General features: G+C 37.1%; 1 protein-coding gene across 1 annotated transcript in view; it reads right to left on the bottom strand.

Annotated features, from left to right (window-relative positions):
- Positions 1-2,943: 2,943 nt before the first annotated feature.
- The window catches only part of SLC16A10 (solute carrier family 16 member 10), a 63,785-nt gene continuing 49,413 nt past the window's right edge, over positions 2,944-17,315 (bottom strand). Inside the window, exons 4-6 of the mRNA XM_063389822.1 lie at positions 7,503-7,646; positions 5,797-6,025; positions 2,944-4,650 (exon numbers count right to left, since the gene is read on the bottom strand). Coding sequence (XP_063245892.1) covers positions 4,415-4,650; positions 5,797-6,025; positions 7,503-7,646 — 609 coding nt within the window. The 3' untranslated portion in view covers positions 2,944-4,414. The remainder of the gene's footprint in view (positions 4,651-5,796; positions 6,026-7,502; positions 7,647-17,315) is intronic.

Raw genomic sequence — 17,315 nt, 5'->3', positions numbered from 1 at the left:
GAAATTGGTATCAGGCCAGTAAATGATCAAAGGCCCCACTGAATTACACTGGCAGTTCATGAAGGAAAATCAGAATTCTTTCAAAACACCACTCAAGCTTATTTTACCAGTTTCCTGCCCTCCCTCCCTCAATTTTCCTTTTGTGACTGTAACTGCTCCTGCAAGTTTGATATTAAGCCCCAGAATGGAAAATAGAGAAGATAATTTTTTTCAGAATCAAGCATCTCAGTAGCTTAGGTTTTTAAATAATTAGTCTTAAAATGGGTTGTCAGTGCAATCAGAACGAAATGGGTTGCACCACATATTAATGTAGGAGCAAATGTAATGAGGACATTTCAGTCAGACCACAGTGGCAATAAAAGCTGTAAAGACTTTTATACGAAAGTCTGCACACTTGATTCAATTATTATCAGAATACAACAGAACTACATTGCAAAATAACAAGTTTTACACAAGAATAAGACTAAAAATTATGCATGCAGTAACAAATGGGGCACTTAAGAACTACCATCTTTATTCTGAATAATTTGAGACTGATCACAGTTACTTTAGCACCACGAAGAACAACATTAAACATTCATTTCTTACCGTTCTAACAAAGCAGAACTTGAAAGACTGGAGTTAAGGCTAGCAAAATGTGTACCCTTCAAAATATCAAAAACAACATACAAAATATGATGTCTATAAAGATACTTAAACATGTCAGTGTTGTCAATATTAGCAAACATTTTAGTATAAAATCACTCTAATCTTACCATATGCACTTCCAAAACATTACAGCTGTTGACCAAAGATAGAGAGAGAGACTAGAAGGCACACTGCACATATGCCAAAGTTTACATGACTAGAAACTCACTGGCTGGCTGGAGCTCTACTGGAGCTGTGCTTGTCAACAGGGAGGCACATGGAGAAAGAGATCAATTTTCCTCAGCCAACTCTCACATTTCAGACCTACTCCTCCTCTAGCAAGGTGCAGAATGTTTGCCCATGCCCTGGTCAAAATACATTGTATTTATAGACACACACACACTCTTAATAGCAATCAAGATCTGATGTATTAAATGACAGCATCACGTAGGACTGGAAATTCCACACGGCCATTTTAAGTGAACCTCTTTCTACTCATTTTCTTCTGAAGATCAGCCCTGAGAACATTCAATGAAAAGATGATTACTGTTCTTGTATCCTACAAACAGAATGTCTATGGAAAGTACTCTATGAACTGTTCTCAAGAGAGGGATACATCAGAGTGATTTACTGTTCTTTTTGAATTAAGCTACTATTTTAATTTTAGAATCTACCCCCAACAAGATTAAGGTTGGCATGATTTGGGTCATCAAAACAGGATTTCAGCAGCTTTCCCATGAACAGGTTTCACACCTAAAAACAAATTGTTACAAAATCTTATTTGCTTTCATTCAGTTAAAATAAAATTGAATATTCAGTCCTTTTCTCCACTTCTACAATATTAAATGTTTTTTTAAATAAATTTACTAAATAGTTGCTATTTGTGTAGGGTTTTTCATGTTTTGTTTGGGGATTTTTTTTAATAGAGTCATCTAACCTCATTTTTAAAAACTCAGGGATACAGAGTGTAGTACCTCAATACATCTCAGTGGTGGGTCACCCTCAGCACAAACAATCTGAGCTTGTTTTTCATCTTACCTAGCACTTTAGGAAACAAACTCCTCATGCTTTTGTCCAGAAAAGAGCATTTGCTACTGGGCATTTCCCCCACAGACATAAGCTAACAGAAAAAATGCAAATAGACTTCTTAAGCAGTAATTTACTTCATCTTCTCTGAAAAGCCTTTCCAATTTTAGCATAGTTGCAAAACAAGTACTGCATCAGAAACGGGTTTGTTATTCCAACACCATCACACCAGCAGAGCTTCCTTCCCCCTAAACTCTGCTTCCCTCTCATCCAACATCCCACTCACTAGCTGGTTTTACCATAGAAATCACCCCTAAATTAGTCATTGTACCCTCCTCATGGAGGTCATGGTTTTTGCAGTTTTTTGGTTTGTTGGTTTAGGGATTTTTATAATTTTTTTGCAAATATGAGAGTTTGGATTTTTATTTTTTTAAGCAGCATGGCAATAATTCATCTATATTATTGATATACCATTTCCATGTCATTTATAAATCTTTATAACAATTATTGTATATACTATCCCAGATTATTTAGAGATGCAGAGCAGCAAGTTGGAAAGATACCATAATTACACCAAGATACCTAGCCACAACCATTTCAAATTGCACCAGTGATAAAAAAAGCAGCAGCTTTGTTTTTGGTATAAAACTCAGGGCTAAAAACACATGAAAAGCAAGATCAATGATGAACACTAGTTTTTTCATAACAGAGCAACAGGAAACAAGAGTCTTTTACCACACTTAGCCAACAACACCTGCATTGCCTGAGTGGAAAATAATACTATCACGTCCTACAGCAACACTCCAGACAGATTGGCTGTCAGCATCACTTTTGTAATGAAGGCAGTAATTTTAATTAACACTACTATGCATATTTTAATGACATTTTTAGAAGTACTTACAATGGGCCAAAGCACAAGTCCCATGAACCTGAAGTGACCTCAGTTTTCCAGACTGGCTTTTTTCCCTGCCACCTCCAAGTCCCTCCACATAGGTCTCTCTAACATTTTAATACCCAATTCTTTCAGTCATGCACAGTAGGGATTGAAATTCTGCCATTAAAAAAAAAAAAAAAAAGCCTGAGCTTTGGTCTACTATAATTAGAATGCTTTGCATGATTATATTTAAAGAACTTCTGTCAGTTGCTAGATGTAAACATTAAATGCAATAGTATTGCTGTCTTATATGGGTTTTTTAAATGAGCAATTTACTACAACACTGGAAAAAGAAGAATGAAAATAGAAAAGATAATAAAGGTTATCATTAAAAAAAAAACAAAAACAAAACAAACCAACAGTATGCCTCCATGGTTTATGTAAAGAACAATTACTAATTAAAAAAGCACTTAAATAAACATTTTGTCCAGATAACATTTAGTTTACTCTTTGCTATGACAGTTTTAAATGAGGTAAGAAAATTATTAGTATTAAATGGACCTGAAATAAAAAATGATTAACTATTCCAGTGATTGCTGAACCATATCCACAGATAAGCAATGTGCTTAGAAGTGTTTTATGATAAACTGAAAAGCAGTGTTTTCATCTCAAAGTTTTATGCTTTTAAACATTTTTCAGAAAAAGAAGTTACTAGGCTTGACAGACAGTGCATAATACCTAAGAATACATAAGCAGTGGGGCCATTTGTTTAGGATGTTAAGCAAGAAAAAGGACATGCAAAGACATTTCTTTATATTTGAAAAAAATATGGAGCCATATACCCTACAGGAAATTGAGCACAGCTATAAAGACTTGTAATAAACCTGCATGTTCACTTAGTGCAAAAATCTTTAATTGCTGAATGTTGTTTTAATACCTTGTGTATATTTCCACATTAAAAATACTTGGTATTGCACTTAGAATGTATCCTTTAAAGCTGTCTTGGTTTTACAAACAAAAAAAGAGAAATCCTAACAAGTACAACAGAATAACTTGAAATTTAGTCTAATTCACAATACTGCTCCAAATAATTAGTCAGTATAGTTTCAAAACTATCCACTACTCTGAGGTTTGGCTGAAAAAAAATTTTATACACATACATCTTAAGGGTATTGCCTTCACCAAATAATAATAATAATAATAATAATAATAATAATCTATTATTCAGCAGCTTAACTTCTGAATGTGTTTGCACTTGGAGCTTGGTTTGCACATATTCAAAACCTGAGCCCATCAAAAATGCCATCCTTAATGTTCTTTGGGCTACTGTGAAGGGTGAATGCAAACACAAGTGAGTGTTTCAACAGTTGTATAATAATTTAGCTTTCCAATGAAACAATCATTTCAGCAAAAGGATGCATATTTGTGTTCATGATAGAGAATTATAAAAGACTGTAAACAGCACGATAAACTTCAAAAAAAACAGATCAGTCGTAAGAGCTACTACATTATTCCAGTATAAACACCCAGGGGTCTGCCTGCAGAGGATGGATCATAGACAACATTGAAGAATCCTGGGTCAGTGATGGAAAAACAACTTTCACATTTCCAGAAATCAGTTCTGATGGATTAGAAAAATATTCTCTTCACACACAGAATCACTACGCACATACACACTAAAGCTACAAAACTTCAAATATCTTGAAAATGTGGCTTGAAATCAAAGACTTGTCAAAAACGTTCAATGGTATAAAAGATTCTTGTAGCAGTTCTGCAATTTGAGCAATAGTTCAACACTTCAGTATCATATAATATCTTCAGCCAAAAAGTAGAAATCTAAGCTTCAGTAAGAGGAGGTCAGGATGGTGCAGGGAAAAGAAAAAGGCATCAAAAGCCAGAATCCAGTTCTTTAACTGGCTTTTCTGTCGTGTCCGACACCAAAGTGCTTTCATTTTCCAGCATTTTCTCAGTAGTTTCTCCATCAACAGGTTTTGCTCTCGCTTTCAACTTCTGCCGTTCATGGACCCAGGGGATGAAACACAAAATAGCTCCTCCAATGAGGGGAGGGACTCCAGCCAGGTAAAATGCCACATCGTAGGTGCCAAGCTTATCCCGCAGCAAACCTGGAAAGGCAGAAAGTTACCACTCAGAAATAAAGGGGCCTCAGGAACCTACAAAAACAGGTCATGGCTTTGGGTTCAGAAACCCGAGAGCTAACACAGATTATAACCACTCGAACCTGATGGCCAAACAGAGGCTTACATGGAGGCAGAAAAGTATTCCAGAGTTGACTTGGAGCAGTAATGAACTCAGTATGTCATCACTTGAGCAATTAAAAATTACTGAATTACCATCCACTAAAAACATGCACCATCTTTCCTATTTGAAAGATGCTCTTTTGAACTTCTCCAGCACCTGTATCTTGCCATGACTTAGAGAAATTCTCCCTCCTTTTGGTCACAGTTGCCTTTGAGCAATATGCCCATTCTTCTAATTCTAGATATAGTTCACATATTTCATTCCTCATGGCCTCTTATTAAAAAGTGTGTTTTCCAATAATTCACTCTAATTGCTCTCTCCAAATTCCTCCCATTAGTCAAATTCTATTTAAGTATTAATAGCTGTGACAGTAGGAAGCAGATCAGGAAGTACCTAGTCTGTGCTGTTCTAGCATTAAAATTTTGTCCTTTATAATGCTGCATCTTATGAAGTACCTTTCAGTAGCACACACCAAACCGCGGCGTAAATTACCACTGAAAATCATCAGTGGTGAAGAATACAGCTTTAGCTATTTCTACCTCCCAAGAATGTCCAAGTTTTCATCTTCAAAACCTGTACTTTGTCAGTCTCCCACCAAAGGATGAATAAAGCCACCATTCCTGCTTATGAGGAGCAATTTAAGTGACTGGAGCCTTTATCCTCACAATGGTTTTAACATCAGCTAATTTTCAGATTTTAATTTGGAGGCCCTCTGTACTTGTTCAAAATGGAAAATGTCAGGTCCTAAATCCAACTGGAAACCTATCTATCTTTCCTTTTGAGGAATGTTTTACACCTGCATAAGAATGAAAAAGACTGAGCAAACTTTGGAGAGTGCAGTAAATTAATAACCCATGAGCAGCAGGTAAGTTTCCTGTATCTTCTCAAGCACACAAAGAGAAAACTTCCGATGTCAAAGGTCTGCACATGATGAAGCAATGGGAAACATGGCCAAAAAGTCATGCAAACATAGAAACACATTTACAGCTACAAACTCTGCCTGCACTCACCTGCAATGGGTGGACCGACTGTCATAGGCACTGACATGAGCCCAAGCAGAAATCCGATGGCCTGGGAGACATCCTGAGCCCCAACGAGCTCAAAGGCAATAGGAGCCATAATGCAAATGAAGCACCCATCAAACAGGCCCATGAAGAGACAGACAGCAACGAGAGCTCCAAAGACATTGCACAGTGGAATCATCATAGACATCAGCCCAATAAAAAAGAATGAGGCCACCTAAATATGGACAAGGAAAAAAAAAATAAAAATGCATTGCATCGAAATTGCAAATTGTAAGGGACCAGAAGAACCTCCTTGCATTTGCAGTGAATTAGATTGCCAGCCCGTATTTACTTTAAAATAATCAGTCTCCATGGATTACCACTGTCAGAAGTTACATCCTAAGATAAAACAAACATATAACTCATGACAGGCAAAGAAATTCCACTACCCATTTCACAAGCTTTGAAAATGCAATTCTAATCCACTATCTTACAGTGATTGTGTAAGGTCATTTCTCATACACTAATATTTTTTTGAGAAATAAGTCACAGAAATATTAAGTTTAAGATATCTGGAATACTGTAATTAGACTCTTCACTGTTGTAAGTAAAAATATCAGTATTATGAGCGGTTATTTCAGGGTGCTTGTATTCAAGAAGTGAAAACATTAAATTTTTCTATTAAAAAAAGGTATCCTGATGTACTGCTGTAGTCATGCATACGCACAAAGATTTTCTAAATATAATCTTAGATTATTTATTTGTTTTAGATTAAAGGAATAAAACTGTCTTTCAGCAAAATAAAGCAGAATTAAAAAGAAAATAAAAGTGGTAACAGTTTTGCCGGTGCACCACGTGGAAGCCAGTGCTCCACCTAAGTGCAATAAAACATCAAGGAATCTAAATTTATCCATGACAACAAATACTCCGGCAGAACGGTAGTTCTTTCCTAAGAATTTTTGATTTCCATGACGCAGTGCAGACAATCCCCACTAGATGCCTCCCTTGCTATTCATTTTAAGAGACCAAATGGCAAACACCTCGTTGCTGACGGTATGAAAGTGAACTAAAGCTTTCCCAAAATCCCACACAAACACTGCCAGTTTCTCCAAAAAAAAAATCCTTTATAAACATGGAGGCAAAGAAGTGTATATCCTCCTTCATCTCCAAGTTCCAGCATTTCTGGAAGCTGGGACTCCTTCTGCAAAATCTCCTCAAATAATCACATCTCGTATTGCCATGGCCATACCCCTGCACACCATGCACAGAACAGATTTGACACCAAATTAGTGCCTGTCAGAGATCAAAATATACAAAATTCTTAATACAGAAACATGGCCTAATTTTTTGCCCTATTTGGGAAAAACCATTATGAAATCATAATCTGGGATGAAACAGAGAAAGCAGAATCTACAGAATCCCCAAAGGTTCTCATTCACATGCTAATGAACAGTAATTTCTTTCATTCCCAGCTGAAAACAGCCAGCAGGAAATAGATATTTTCTTAGCACTAAAAACAAAAATCAGAGATTCATAAACTTTGCACCAAAGGCTCCTAGTATCAAAACCCATGCACTGAGTTTCCAAGAATTTTGAAACTTCTCAGATTTGAATCTCCAATCAGTTAATTCTGCTTATTTATTGATAACAACCGAAACCAAATCCTTCGGAATCCACAGTTCAGAAGGAATATAGAAACAATAAAGACATACCTGTAAATAAATTTTTTTTGCACCAGGAATATAATCTGCAACTCTGCCAAAAATCAATCTGCCAACTCCTGAAGTAATGCCCAAACACAGCAGAAGCACTTCTTCTGGCACGCTGTCACCAAATCTGTCTTTTACATGATTCATCTGTTTAAAAGGAGAAAATAAATTTGCTTTAGAATTAAAAAGATAGACTTGGAAAACCTGAGTCAAATAGAAGTCATCTGTCAATCTCAGACTTGTAAACTCAGCTACAAATGGTCGTCTGACTTACTCTGCTTTTACAGATTTTTAAAATGCAGTATTTAGTGCGACACAAGAAAAACAATCTGAAATGTATTGTTGCTTTAACCACAATTAATGAACTTGATTCATGAAAACAAGAAGGCTCTCATAATTTAAAAAAAGAAAAATAATAACTTGGAAGCCTTCTCTCCAACCACTCTTAATTTACTAGTGACAGATTCAAAGTAACACAGAAGCCTCATGGGCTACCAAGTTTGCAGCATAGCTCAGGGCAGCAGCAAGAAGCAGAGAGCTGGAGCCAAGGCAGTGCAAGCAGGAGAGGCCCTCCAGAACGTCTCATGCCAACATCCATGGTGTCCAGGGCCAAGGAGGACGAGGGGCAGAAGCAGCTGCAGTGCCCAGCACAACAGCAAGCACTCCCACCAGAGGGAGCAGCTACAGCAGCAATGAACAGGGCAGACTGGAAGGATGATTCACCAGCCACTTCAGCCTGAAGAATTAAAGCAACTGATGGATGGTTGACAGCAGACCATCGACCACAAGAGGATGAACTACCAGTGTCAGTAATTCCACATTTTCAAGTCATGGTTAAAAAAAATACATATATATCATACATATACAAAATATATATATCACCAGACTGGCTTGATGGATTTGGATTTTTTTTACATTCTCTGTACTTCCACAGTGTTTTTTGTTTGTGGTTTTTGCTGTAGTTTGGGGGGTTTTGGTTTGTCTTTTTTTTAATCATCCCCAAAGACCAGAAAATTACCCACGAGATTTTTTGCACTATTGCTTTTTGGAATGTGCTTGGCAATACCAAATACGCCAAAGTGGGCACTAGAAGATAAAAAAATCATTTCTAAAGTCCTGCAATCTCCATGTTCATAAGTAGTTCTGAACAAGAGAAGTAAAACATGTAAAAAGAAGTAAAAGTTCAGAGATGTGAAAGAGCAAACAGAAGAAACTGATTTTAAGTAAAGAAGTAGTAAGAACATTTGAGGGACAAGGTAACCACAGGCTGACATCACTTTGCACCAGAGAAGGCTTAATTTCTTAGCTATAAAATGAAAAAGTTCCATTTTAGTAAATACTTCTAGAGCAAAATAGCCTTAATTCTTTCCTGGCCAGAATGTTACTATACAACCAGAACCCTTTTTTCCAACAAGAGAAAAGGACTTGCTGAGTGAAAGCCATTTTCTTAAGTATAAAATCTGTTGGGGTTTTTTTACATGTCACAGAAAGCCTATTAAATCTAATATGAATTTGTCCAATATAACTGATTCTGTAAGAAAGGAAAAAACCAAGGGGGTTTCATTCCAGTTTTAAAGAAAAACTTCTAACTTAAATTGAAGACAGGTGCTTGCTCTGTTTTTTAACTTTGCTTTGTAAGACACATTTGGGAACAGAATCTAATGCAATTTTTCATCTGAAATGACATTTAAACATAAAAGATAAGCTGTTCTACTTATTCCCTTTCTGCCAAAAGTGAGAAAAGGGAAAGCTGATAGTTTTCCCACCCCTACCTTTATGTGCCTGTCAACACCTGCTGGCCCAGCTGGTGAGAGAAGCCAAGGTGTTCTTTGCAATTTTTGTCACCTGTTCCACTTCCAGGTTTCTGCAGCCTCTAGATTGTTTGATTTGCAGGCCTGATCCATCCACTCCCTGGAGGCTTTTCAAGAGGCAAGATAAAGCTCTGTGTCTAGATAACTATTAACCCTGCACCTGCAACTGAGTAACTGGGTTTCTCAAAGCAGCACCAGAGATGAAATGCTGCCACTCTGACCAAGGAGGGAAAATACTGATTCAATTAACTCCTTAAGCAAGAAAATAACCACTACTCATCCTAAATTTAAAATATCTAAATTAGTTGTTGGTTTGTTTCTGGTTTGTTTTGGTTTTGGTGGTTTTGGGGTTTTTTGTTTTGTGGGGGTTTTGTTGTTGTTGTTTTTGCTTCCACCACTCTTAAGCGCACCATAACCTTAAAGAAAGCTTCCAACTAGATATAAGGAGATTTTTTTTCCTCAGGAAGGCAGTGGCATAGGCCGTCCAGAGAGCTTGTTCAGTCTCCTTCCTTGGAGGTGTTTCAGGACCACGTGCACAAGGCCCTGAGCAACCTGGCCTGATCTCTCAGAGCTGATGCTCAGATCCTGAGCAGCATATTCAACCTTCACTGACACAGTTGCTAAGTAAGCTGTAAGCAGCAGCAGCATTGCCTGTCTGAAAACACAGTGTCTGAGCATACAGTGATTCAGGATCATTTCAGTACTGTAAGTGCATCTCTAAGTTAAATATACTTGTGAAGTAGCTCAAGCAAGATTCAGATTTCTTTTTAGCTGTTAGAACTACTCAAAAATCGTACAATGAGCAATTGCCCGTGAACATTTCAGGCACTAACGCTCTCCTCAGTGCAGAACTGTGCAGAATTATACAACTCTCCAGGCATTGTCTACAGCAGCCAAATGGGGACCCAGCCACAAAAAGGCCAAAGCGTGTTAATGTGTGTTGTGCCTGTCCTCAGTAATGTAGCTGCTTCTTCACTCTGGGCTGTGTGCATGCTGAATTGCAGGTCTGATTTTTCCAAATGTAAAAAAGACCCAGTTAGGTCAGGCAAAATTACAGTTCAGGGTAGCACAGCTTTTTCATTATTTAAAAATACAATTTATCCTTGTACAATCCAGTTTTCCGAATACAGATATATAGACAGTGGAGACCAGAACTGAATGCATCCCTGGCATCAGCATTCTCCTTTACCTGTGTTCTCTACTATCAGGGTGATACACACAGATCTTGTTGTCCAAATTCTCATTACTGTTGGAATGAGACTAGAAGAAATATCAGCTACTCAGCAGTGGCTGGAAGGCTTTCTGATACAGTTTTTGATGACCTCTCTCCAACCAGCCAAGACTCAGGTTTTGCTAAGACCTTCCCTTCACTGCACACACATTTCAGCTACATTCACACAGTGAATCAAAGACATCAATCTGAGCAAAGCTGTAGCTCCTTTTCCAAACACAAAGAACCTGAATCTGAAAGAAGTGGCTATGAACTAGTAAGAAGTAACTCTATCAACTGCTTTCTTCACAGGTATATTCCATTCTGGGGATTTCCATTCAAGCTAAGCTTTAGTAGGCTAAATGAAATATTCTCTCTGACCAAAAGGGATGGCCAACAGCAACATATAACCTAGGAAACTCTGAGCACGTTAAAACCACCATTTTCTTCAATTACAGATGCAAGTCCTGATGTCTGACACACTCACTGAAAACAAGCATAAGGATAAAAGGAAATGCTTAGAGAGTACTGCTGGTACCATTCAGATACTAAAAATATTATTAACTGCTCCAAATTAAGTTTTCTGAAAGAGCTGAGGGGTGTAGAAGCCTAGAAGATAAGGGAGCTCATATGCATGTCTCAGACACTGATAGCCAGATAGCTGTGGAGCCAACCCAGGATTGTTGGCAATAACATACTGTGAAAAAGAACAGTGTGTGTGGCTGGAGAAGAGGGCTGTACAAAGGTAGGGCAGCACTTTTCCAGGACAAATGTCCTTGTTCTGGCACCTGGAGATAAGCATAACAGAACAGTGCAAGCACAGGAATGAGATCAAGGAGCCAGTGGGGATTGAAGGGTGGAATCAGGACCAAAGAGACCTGAAACTGCCCCAGCCTATTTCCAGGAAGGTCTACAAGAACAGACTGTGCATAACTTTCTCTCTTTCTATGCAATTTATCTCCAGATCAGAGAGAAGTAGCCCCACCAAGTGCAGGTGGCACCCTGGCCACCCCATCAGCCAGATCAACACTGGAGCCAGGACTGATGATCTTTCTTTGCAGTGAAATGTCCTGGATTATTGGAAGTCTCAGAAAGTGCTAAAAAGCAGAGCATAAAGTAACTCTGGATAAGTCACTGTTGATTCTACAATTTATTCCATATTATTCACTATTTATTTTATATAGACTCACCACAAAAATGGGGGGTGAGGAGGGTGAGAAACAGAAAAAGAAACTTGGTTGCCAGCGAGCTTTATAATACTGAGCACCAGGAAGATCATTTAAGGCAAATACATTTCTAGTCCAGACTCCACCAAAAATACTTTTACCGGTGAGTAAAAAACCAGCAAAATGAGACAGCAACTCCTGCACTTCTATGGAAAAGATGATCTTCATGTTAAGAGACAGAAATAGCACTACTAATACCTAAGCTGGATCAATTTTTAAGGGAGTGCCAATATCCTGAGATAATTTCTATGAAATATTACTATAGCTAAGTGTCTTCATATGACAAATATGCATATTGGGTATATTAACTTTTTACTTGTCTATTCTTGCAAATGTATAAGTTTTCTTCATTTAATTCAATGTAAATTAGAAATGCAAACGATTATGCTAGGGCTTAATATTAATATTATTATTATATTATTTAACAGTTTTGTTAAATGCATTTACACATTTGTCCCAACAGTGGTAATACCTCTTTTTATCTTTTGTCAATTTAAACTCTGTAAAGAACAAGGAAAAAACTAAATAAACAAAGTGATTGACTACATGCCAATAAGACAATTTTTTCTTACTCCACTGAACAAAGCAGATTAAACAGAATAATTCATGCATCATGAAGGATCAGAACAAGCATAATCTGAATTTCTTAAGTAAAACTGAACACAACAGTTAACTGGTTAACTGTTAAGCCTATTTAATATAAAACCCCTAAGTATTAAAAATTCAAAAATACTCAAGGCTGACATTTACACTGTAAAAATAATTTTGAGGTGTTTCTTTTCATTTTGGGTTGGTTTGGTTTTTTTTGTTTTTTGGGGTTTTTTTGGTGGGGTTTTTTGGGTTTTTTGTTTTTTTGTTTTTTTTTTTAATAGCTAGTTCTGAAGCCATATGCCAATAATAATGACAACAAGAACAACTTTTTAAAGTGTCAGAGCTGTTAGTGTTATCCTTAAGAGCATGTGAAGGAAACCAGTGGCTTGGGCAGCAGCAGCAAGAGAGATAAGGCACACACACATCTTTCAAAGCTCACACTGACTGAGCACAAGGATGCAGAATACAGTCAGGGATCCTCAAGAACAAAAGTGTTATATACACAAGGGATAAGAGCTAAACTGTTGGATAAAATTATTTTAAAACATTTTTTTAAATTATTCCTATTTGTGACTGCAATCTGTATTTTACAGTCCCAGTTCTATCTGTTTCTTTTGGCCTAAAGCAGTGTTTCCAGGGCCTACTTTACCCTCAAATCTCAACTATGTCCAAAAGCAGCTACTGTCAGGACATCCTAGAGACTTACAGGTCAATCACATTAATTTTAATTTCCAGAATAACAGCAGAACTATTTTTAAACACCTAACAGGTAACATCACAAACTAAGGACCAACACAGATTTGTAGGGGAAAAAGGAAAACAAATGACCCTAATTTCTCTGACTTCTCTCTGTTACATGGTAGGTAGCAAACCTTACCTACAGAGGGAAGGGCAAATGTAACAAGTCTTGACTTTGGCCAGTATTTAGGAATTCTCTCAAACATAATTCTTATGAGCCAGTTTTTTTTGCTTCCACTACTCTTATAGGTATACCATAATCTTAAAGAAAGCTTCCAACTAGATATAAAGAGATTTTTTTTGTCTAATGTCATGTCTGATACAAGAATTATAAAATACATCAATTAAGGACATGGCATGACCTTTACATACTGCTCTGTAACAGTAAGTCCTCCTGTTTTGTTCATTGCTCATTATTACATGGACCATGTGTACAGAATCCAAAAGAAATACCTCACAACAAACAAATTTGATAAGCATGACTTAAGGATAAAGATTTTTTTAAAGAATTATTTTTAAAAGTCTTACACCAAAGTAAGTTAGTACTCAAAAAATCCCAAGTAAATTGGATAAAGTACCAGTATACCTGGTCTTATTTTCTATGACTCCCAAAGTGATTTGTTGGATGTCTTAGAATAGTCAGAGATACATACTTACTAATTGTTACAACTTAAAAACTCTTAATTTAGGTGTAGCTTGGTAAAACTCTACTGTACATTTGATTAAAAGGAAGCCTATGACTGAAGGAAGCAATTTTCTAACATCACCACTTATATTGTACTTGTAAAAACTTAAGTCATCCTTTCAAATCCTTTTTGCATTTACTAATGTAATAAAATGTTGTCAGTTTACAACTATTTTAATTAAAACCAAGCACATTCTGTAATATACTATGATTAAGAAATTATGGAATATCAAAGCAATGGATTAGGATATCCTGTACAAATGCTGTACAATGCTACTGTTGTGTCCCAAGAGAGGTTGATATCCTTGGTCAACAACAGCATCTGTGCTATTTATATCACATCTCTCAAAACCAGACTCCTTAAACCATACGACCTAGGCATTTAAAATCCAAACATTCTCAAACCTCTATTCAACCACCACAGAATTCCCAGGGCATCCATAGCATTTCAGTATTAGATATTTACTTGGGGACGTGGTCATAATCCCCTCAGCATTCACAAACCTCTGTGAAGCACCCGACTCATTCTACTGGGAAGACAAGAAAACTCTCAATATCTCATTTCTTCAAGACAGTCCTAAATACACTACCAAGCATCTACTGGGTTAGAGCCTTGAGAAATCGAATCAAGTAGTCAAATTTTCATTTAAATCCTAAGGAAAAGATGACAAAGATAGTCTCTCCTCCTTGCACAGAAATACAGTCCTTACTCAGGATACAGACATTTATGTTCCCATTTTTTTTCCCCTGCCTGGAGCAATCCAAAACCACTTCTCCCTTTTCTAGGAAATATTCTGCTCAGTAGTAATGAAAACTTTAATTCAATCATCAGAAAAGAACCTGAAAAATAGCTCTGAGCTTGACAATCACTACAATCCAATGGAAAGAGGTAGGTCCTGAGATCTCCTCAATGGAAGATTCAAAACACAAGGTGAGATATTCACAAGTCTGAACAGGACTTAAAAAGCCAAGAGGTTTTCATACAGCTCTTCCTGGAGCGGGAACTGTTCACAAAAGGTGATCTGTATATGAGTGAAGGAATTTGGCAATGAGTGTTTGTTACTTTGTATGAGAAGAGTAGGGCAAAACTAGCTGTGATCTCAAGCTTCTGAGCACATGAAGAGTTCAGTTCAAGTCAAGATGTTTCGAGCATCCTAAGACAGGATTTTGAGTTTACCATTAAAATAGCATTAAAACTAAAAAAAAAAAAAAAAAAGGATAAAACACCTTGCAATTTACTCTGAGATTGAACTATACACTCCATCTGCTATCAGAATACTTTGTACTGTGCCAGAGTACATGGGGTAGCATGCTGTTATAGACAGATACAAAGGAAATCACAATGCAACTCAGACCTTTCAACCTGCCAGTATTGCACAGATCTGAGGAAGACTCCTTTGCTCTTACCTTTCAGGGTCACCACATAGTTTGTATCTGAGCATACCTGCTACCTAATGTTTTTAATTTCATTTACTTTTACTTCTAAAAAAACCCCAGGAAACCTTTGTTTTAGTCTTTTTTGTTTCTATTCTTTCTGTACTTATTTATTTGTCTTCAGTTCTTATTTGAAAAACATATCTAAAATATGCTTTCAATAGCAACTACAAGTAGAAAATAACTTATTTCTCTCCCAACCACCACCCAAAAAGTCCAAAGTGGACAATCTAACCAAGAATAAATACTTCCAGGTCAACATTAAAGAATACTGGAAAAGAAATGGGTGCACAGGATAATGAGAGAAATGGGAAAATAGAAGTGGGATAAAGGGGGAAAATTTCACTAACCTGGGCAGTCAAACTGCAGCACATGTTGAGATCTGAAGGGAGATAAATGCAAAGATTAGAAAAGCAAGTAAAGCATGGGGAGCCACTGAAGATTTTGGGTCTCAGAGATATCTGCTTAATAATTACATCAGATCTTTACGAAACCAGTGTCTTGTTAGTCTTCCATTGGAGAAAGAAATACTATAGGTTAAGTGGATGAGAAAGGTAATAATGCTAAAACTGACAGCTATACCTAGTTCTAGCTTTTTTAGAATACCTACAGTATAGAGAAATCTGTTTGACACACAGTTATGGTTAAGTACTAGACATAATTTAAAAGATAATTTCCTACCATTAGAAGTCTAACAGCAGATTCTGGGAAATAAAAGACGTGATAGACTTCAGACAAATGACTGATGTAGGAAAGCTGAAGAAATGAAGAGGTTTCTTGAACAGCAGCCCATAAAAGCAAGTGAACGGAGTGATGGAAGCTGTTTTTTTCCAGTTTGAATAAAAAAAATATCCAGACACCCACTGGATATTCAGCATTATTTTACACAACATTCTAAAAGCAGCAAATTTATGACATAATACAGGTGGTTCACAAAACAGACAGTACTTACCTTAGAAGAACTGAAGTGTTATTCCCTTACAAGTTGTGTTATGTGTATGCACTTTACTGTGGATATGCAGACTTTCTGTATTAAAGTTTAGAGATTTTTTGGTTACTGGAGTCCTTAGAGCATACATCAGACTCTTCACAATACTCTGCCCTTAGACATAGAGGAAAACATCTCTGTGGTTCCATTTGGCTCCACTGTGGAGTCCAGGGGCATAAGAATTAAAGGGAGGAGAGAGGTGTAGGATTAGGACTTCACACACAATGCAAAACTCAAACAGCTTCACATAGTGCAAGGTAAATCCTTTCTACTCTGGCTCCTTGGGCAAGTCTCCCACTGCAGAGAACACAAAACCACTGCCACTGTCTGTGGACAAGGGAAGAAGCTAAAACACTCATTTCTCAAATGAGGAGATGCAATTTAGAGATGCCACATTAACAACATTCAGGGAACAGAACATCAGTGTGTTCTCCCCTCAGGGGAGGCTTGAAGAGTTACAGAAACATTTGTAAGAAATGTTATAGATGATGATTAGGGTCTTGTTGGGCAGAACATCAAACACTGCAGTGAGATTCCTCCTGACTATCATAGCTTATCCCAATACAGCAGCTCAGATCTGCCTGAAGGATGCCTTGGGTGGTTTCTATACCCCCTTTATGTTTTTCCTGTTTAATTCTTCTTAATGACTCAAAGCTTTTGCCTGGGCAGGGTGCAGTTTACAAGTGGAAAATGTCAATTTTTCTCAATGGGAAGGATAAATAGAATGTTTTGTCCTGAATAAGTTTCAGAAGCTTCCAGAGTACACGGCTTTCAAATTACAAGAATTTCAGACAAGTTCCTATGAAAGCTGTAACTACAGAGGATCTCACAAGAATTTGGCTCTTCATTTCTCCAAGCTGATTGCACAAGAGAACAGTTTTTATTGGCACATATTGTAGGGGACAAAGGTTCAAACATGCTGAATTTGCACAGCAGAATCCGATCTCTTATTAACAAAAACAAGGTACATTACTGATAGAGAGTGAGAAATGGGTAGGGACAAGCCAAAATAGGTGGCTCATAAATACAGAGCTGAAGGCCAAGTCATCCTCAAGGCTCAATTTAAAAAGGTACTCCAAGGTGATAAAGTAGTTGTAGAACAGTTAAATCACACAAAAGTCACAGAACTTACA

The sequence above is a fragment of the Prinia subflava genome, chromosome 2, assembly GCF_021018805.1.
Source record: "Prinia subflava isolate CZ2003 ecotype Zambia chromosome 2, Cam_Psub_1.2, whole genome shotgun sequence".
In the NCBI taxonomy this organism is placed as follows: domain Eukaryota; kingdom Metazoa; phylum Chordata; class Aves; order Passeriformes; family Cisticolidae; genus Prinia; species Prinia subflava.
Note: the sequence above shows the minus strand (reverse complement) of the source record. Positions and strands in the feature narration are given on the sequence as shown.